General features: G+C 42.5%; 1 protein-coding gene across 1 annotated transcript; it reads right to left on the minus strand.

Moving 5' to 3' along the window:
- Positions 1–333: 333 nt before the first annotated feature.
- Positions 334–3,695, minus strand: LOC107565221 (gap junction delta-2 protein-like). The gene is made up of 2 exons (XM_016250440.1): positions 3,396–3,695; positions 334–2,344 (listed from the first exon to the last, which is right to left on the minus strand). Exons 1-2 carry the CDS (start codon positions 3,464–3,466, stop codon positions 1,486–1,488), a joined length of 930 nt encoding a protein of 309 aa, XP_016105926.1. The 5' UTR covers positions 3,467–3,695; the 3' UTR covers positions 334–1,485.
- Positions 3,696–6,350: the final 2,655 nt, after the last annotated feature.

The following is a 6,350-nucleotide window of genomic DNA, read 5'->3' on the forward strand; positions in this document are numbered from 1 at the left end:
AAATGCCGCATAGATTTCATCCCCTGAAATTGTCCGGATTCTCTTGAATATAAGTTCTTAAACATGCAATACTTTCCCTTCAAGCTCAGAAATGCAGAGAACATCTCCTCTCTGTGCACGCATTTGCTTGTCATAAATATATGGTGGCACAATCATAAAGAACCATTCAAAGAGGAGAAACAAAATGACATCTTAACGATCGGAAGTTAAACAATAATGCACTGGACTTTGTTTCTGAACAAAGCTTTAAACCAGTTTGAAATGAAAGCACATGCGTGCTAGAACACGCTTGCATTGTCATCGAGAAAGGAAGAGATACAGCAGGCGTGGGATTTTCACTTAATAGTACATAAATCCCCCCCATCCCCCCCCCAAAAAACCTATTCGGCTTACAAATATTGCTGGAAGTGCTGGGAGGAAAAACCAGCACCAGAGCACAAAACATTGCTGAAACACTGTTCTGTCATTTGTTAGTGAGAAAAGATGGCTGTCCTGTGTCGAAAAAGACCAGCACTTTATTTCCACCTGGCCGTTGTTCGAAATGAAAGAGAAGGAAGAATGCATTATGCCATTTTCAGTTCATTTACAGCAAATAGAGCTAAAGCAAGTCTGGACGCAGTAAGCATAATTTAAGCAATAAATCTGCTTTATGGATATGGTTATATTCTTCAGAATAGATTTTATATGTATATATGCATATATTTATATACAAGTATGGCACTTGATTACACTTAAGCACGAAAAAACACGTCACAAATGAAAGCAGAGGGCGCTTTGGTGTTGAAATTAAGGAAATCATCACAGACTTTAAGCGTTTGCAGCAAATTCACCCCTGCTCACGCACACACACACACACACACAAGGACACAACAGCATATTTGCAATGGAGCTCATCACATAGCCTACGTTAAGGTCAATGGTGCGGTACAGGCAACCAAAAAGAAAGAAACCATAGCAGAAGCGATAGTGTTTGATACATGAATGGTGTGTCGAGACTCTCCCGATGTGCGATATTATGTCAGCATCACGTTCACTTTTTAGTGCAAGACACATTTATTCCCTTCAAGTACAGTAGAGCAGCTGGTTCGGTCACACTTCACATGTCAGTGCTCATGTCACAGCAGTTGTCATGGAGCTGCTTGTAGTTTTACCGTAATGAATCATATAGCATGCACTGTGTGCAACACGGACAGTGTCATGTCAAGTGTCACCGCAGCTTTTAGAGAGGCATTACGCATTCAGGTATCAGCATTTGCTCTTTGTGTACGTCTCAGAGTACAAACGTTGCTAAAAAGTTGCATTATTCAGTAGTGAACCGCTTTAGAAACGTGTTTGTCGTCCACAGTTGCCAATGGAGTCTTTAAAACAGTAACAAAAAAGTCCTACCCCGTGTTCTTGCAATGCATGAACCTTACGTGGCGACAGGACTTGTCCACGGTCTCGATCTCGGCGGCGCGCGGGCTTCGGGTTCTCGTTACACACCCGTTACACGTAGGCGGAGTCACTGGACTGAGTGCGGCCGAAATTGGGCATACTCATCCGGGGCAAATCCTTGTTCCGGATCTCGTAGATGGACTTCCTGCGGGCCCGCACGCCCCTCACGGCCGTTTTGATCTTCCTCCAGCCCAAGTGATTGAGCTCGGCCAGATTGAGGATCACGCAAAAGCCGCTGACCGCGAACATGAAGACGAGGAACACGGTTTTCTCCGTAGGTCTGGAGACATAACACTCCACCTCCTTGATGCATGGGTATCGATCGCACTCGTACACAGCAGGGACGTTGAATCCATATAAGAAATACTGGCCCACCAGAAAGCCGATTTCCAGAGCGTTTCTGAACACCACCTGGATGATGTAAAACCTGGAAATGCCCTCCTGCCGTCTCATTTTGGACTTGCCCGGTTTTGTGCCCGAGCTGGCCATTTCTTTGGCCTCCAGACAATCGGGCTCGGCTTCTTTGGTGGAGTTCTCCGTGTTCTGCAGTACTCCGTTCATGATGGTGTTCTTGATCTTTTGGTTCTTGGCCTCCTCTCGTTTCAGGGAATCCTGCTCCTTATTATCCAGCGAGAGGAGGACGGTGGCGGTGGAGTAACGTCGCTCCTTTTGCTTGGCCGACTGATGGACCGAGTACGTGATGAAGCAGAGACTCGGCGTGCAGACCATTATGATCTGGAAAACCCAATATCTGATGTGAGATATGGGGAACGCTTTGTCGTAGCACGCCTGGTTGCAGCCCGGCTGCAAGGCGTTACAGACAAACATGGTCTGCTCGTCGTCATACACTGTCTCTCCCACTATAGCTACGATTAGGATCCGGAAGATCACCACCACAGTGAGCAGGATCCTAAAGAACAAACACACAGAAAAATAAATGTGTCAATATACGAGCTTGAGCTGCAGGGAGCTGTCCGGTGCTGAAACCGGGCTGCATATGGATTATGCAGATAGCACTTGGTATGTCATGTTTGATACACTACTTTTGCGAATTTGAGCACGGTGTTTCACAAAGCATCACAGCTCCCTGCATTGCTTTAAATGAAATACAAAACAAACACAAATAAATAGGAAAAGTTGAGTTCACTAACAAGGGTAGGATGATGCCCAGTGCTGAAAATGTGGTGCATTCTCAACCACTGAATGCTTTTATTTTAGTTTCACTTAAAACGTGATGCTTTATATTTTACATATACAGACACGACGTAACTGGCATATGTTTCCCTTCATTTTCTATTGTATACAAGTGAGAATTATTGCACACAGTTGGCAAAAAAGCATCACTTTGCCTCAAAAGGTGACTTCAAATAAAGCAATAAAATAAACTAATACAAATAAATGTATAAGTGGCAGGTTTACTGTTGATAGTTGTTAGGGAGCTGAATAAATACAGGTGCGTTCGCAACCAATGAACGATGCATTTCAGTCACATTTCACTGTGGTTCAATAACGCGATATTTTACAAATGCGTTGTGTACATGTTTTTTGAATTTGTTTTATTTTCTACGGTGTTTGAAGAAGGTGTAATAGGCGGTAACGCCTTTTTTTGTGCACACCTGGCAAGAAGCATCGCTCTGCGTTCAAACGTGGCTTTAAATGAAGCAAAAATATTAAAATGCATAATAAAAAAACAAAGCTGTCAATGTAAGGCCAGTTCAGTGTCGTTTAAACTAAAGGGTGCTGTCCAGTGCTGAAAACAGTCGCATTCACAACGATTGCATTCAGTTGCATTATATTTTTCATGTTTACTACGCAAATATGTTTTGGTAGGTCATGTTTGTTTGTTATCCTTATGGTGTATACTGTATTTTAAAGGGTGAAATGGGTGACTACGCCCGTTGGCAAGGATAAAAACGTATTTTTCATAGGTAAGGTTCAGATGCACTGACACTCGCTCTTACCTTCCGATCATAGTGGAGTGCTGCTGGACAGCAGCCTCCAAGAGCCTCTCTAGTATGGTCCATTCCCCCATCGCTGCTCATCCGCAGACTCTGCTCCAAATCCAGGGAAAAGCGTGAATATTTCCTCGTACTGTCCGCCGTTATGAGCTGCGCCAGCTGTGGCAGTGCTGATGCTGGAAGATGCCACACTTCTCCTCGTCTTCGAGTCTGGAGTGGAGTCATGTGAGCCCTCCTATCTTCGATCTCCACATCAGATTGATGGTGTGGGTGGAGGGCGGCGGGCTTTAATATGGCATCAGTGCCGTGGAGAGCCCTGCTGCGTCATATGGGTAAATGCCATTTGCATTGATAGGATACTTTTTGAAGACAAAATGTGTCAACATTTTATGTCTTCATTTTTTAACACTTTATCAATTATCACCTCAAGTCTTTGTAGCATGCTTGATATCTTTAAAATAAACGCCATTAGCATTGATTTATTTTGTAATTGCGGTAATAGCATCTGCTAAAGATGTTGTATTGGTAGCTTTTGAGAATGACCTTCCATCAAAGTGCTATTCTGACAGTTTCATTAATTTATTGAATGATTTTAGTAGGAAAGATGGAGACACCATATTATCTGAGTGAAATAGGTTCAAGCGAAGTCTGCAATTACAAGTGACAGAAAATGGCAGAGCAAAAATAATAACCGCTTTCCTAAACACTCTCCCACTATACACACAAAGAGATATTCCTGCCCCAAACACACACTGTTGGCATGCTGATGGATGAACGACATTGATTTCATTGTCAATGCCATTAATACATAAAGTGTGCATAAAGAAAAAAACGAATCTTTGTACAAAGCTAGCAAAACGTGACCAGTCCAAGAAGACTGGAGATTACATTCTTCCGTAATAAAATAAAAAATGTCAGGTTTCAACACCGGTCCCATTCTGACACCAGGAAGAGGAAGAGACGAACAGCTCAGCATGAGAGAGAACAGGCTGCTCACAGCATGAATCTGCCTGGAATATTCAATGAAACAACTGACTGTGCATGAAAAATGGTGCTGAATTAGATCAATATACTACTAGCTAAGAAAAAAGTATTACATTGTTCTTCCCTTCAATTCAAGAGTGATTTGCTTTGTTCATATATCCATGTCAGTAAATCACATTTCACAAATACACCAAAATGCTGGTCTTTTTCAAACAATCATTGCTGAATAATACTGATGCAATAACAAACTTAAGAACATTGACATGAATCCTCACAGACTCAGTTAAGACGGTTGTTCAATGTGAGGGTTAAATGAGGCTTTATCTCGAGCTGCCCAAACGCGCGGATTTCATATGTGTGGTGATGTTCATACGCTGGGAGTGAAGCCGGATTCGGTCCGGTGATGCTGAGCTCATGTCATGGTGAAGAGAGCGTAGGTGACCTCCACCTTTTTTATCTGGGGGACTTGAGGCTCATACTTGTTGCTGTGTATTTTGAAAGGCGACACAGCTGTTGGAGCGCAAATGTCCTTGAGTACAGTGAGGACCTTCAGCTCCGCCCTGTTCACACGAAGCAGCAGTGTAAAACAGCTCTGGGGGGTTCTGGACACAGTGAGGTGAACGTGTCTTTAAGTAAAGACACTTGTGGTCCCGCCCATCGAACGCCCGTAGACATGCGCAGTTCCGCCAAACCATCTTTTTTTTGCAGTTTGACTATTTTAAGGGACTACAGTGTCCCCGAAGATATTTGTTCTCTTTGACAACAACACAGTGTCACGATATTTTATGTCTTCATTTTTTAACACTTTATCAATTGTTTATCAACGCAAGTCTTGATACGCATATGCGCTTGATATATTTAAAGGGGTCATATGATGCGATTTGAGAGAGAGAGAGAGAGACGCTGTGCACAAACAGAGGAACTGGGACTTGTGCGGTCATCACAGTATTAACAATATAAAAATTGTTTATTAACAGACCAACAGATGGAAGGATAGAACGATAGTAGACAGAATGACAGTTAGAACGAGAGACATAGACAGACAGACATATAGATAGCTGGATAGATAGAATGACAGACAGACAGACAGACATATAGATAGATAGAATGACAGACAGATTTAAAAATCAGAGATAATTACTATTCTCAACACAATGTGTGTGTTGAGAGAGAGAGAGAGAGTCACAGTAGAGTCAGCTGTCTTAACCGCGGCTTGTGTACTGCATCCATTTGCATTGATAGGATACTTTTTGAAGACAAAATGTGTCAACATTTTATGTCTTCATTTTTTAACACTTTATCAATTATCACCTCAAGTCTTTGTAGCATGCTTGATATCTTTAAAATAAACGCCATTAGCATTGATTTATTTTGTAATTGTGGTAATAGCATCTGCTAAAGATGTTGTATTGGTAGCTTTTGAGAATGACCTTCCATCAAAGTGCTATTCTGACAGTTTCATTAATTTATTGAATGATTTTAGTTTCACATTTCACAAATACACCAAAATGCTGGTCTTTTTCAAACAATCATTGCTGAATAATACTGATGCAATAACAAACTTAAGAACATTGACATGAATCCTCACAGACTCAGTTAAGACGGTTGTTCAATGTGAGGGTTAAATGAGAAAAGCAGTGTGGGGTTCATCACATATGGCAGAAGCTCATCTAGGCATTCAGGCCTTTTTCCATCCTTGATCTCACACACAAATGAAATATTTAGAGGGCGAGTCCAAACACAGCGGCTGTCAAATGTGCTTCCTCCACCGCACGCAGCGAGGCAGCCCTGTGCATACGGCCCGTGCTGCCAACACAAACTTGAACCAGGCCATTTTGGCTGGTGAAGGTTCCCCTCAGGACTGTTGGGAGGAAAAGAGACAAAGACAGAGAGAGAGAGAGAGAGAGAGAGAGAGAGAGACACAGAGACAGAGAGAGAGACAGAGACAGAGAGACAGAGAGACAGAGAGAGAGA

Source organism: Sinocyclocheilus grahami, unplaced genomic scaffold, assembly GCF_001515645.1.
Source record: "Sinocyclocheilus grahami isolate Dianchi unplaced genomic scaffold, SAMN03320097.WGS_v1.1 scaffold989.1, whole genome shotgun sequence".
Classification (NCBI taxonomy): Eukaryota; Metazoa; Chordata; class Actinopteri; order Cypriniformes; family Cyprinidae; genus Sinocyclocheilus; species Sinocyclocheilus grahami.

Bases quoted from the DNA above. Each gene is read 5' to 3' on its own strand.
- LOC107565221 (XM_016250440.1), bottom strand. From the start codon at position 3,466: ATGGGGGAATGGACCATACTAGAGAGGCTCTTGGAGGCTGCTGTCCAG. The intron at 2,345-3,395 runs GTAAGAGCGAGT...TTTGTTCTTTAG, and splicing joins CACTCCACTATGATCGGAAG to GATCCTGCTCACTGTGGTGG.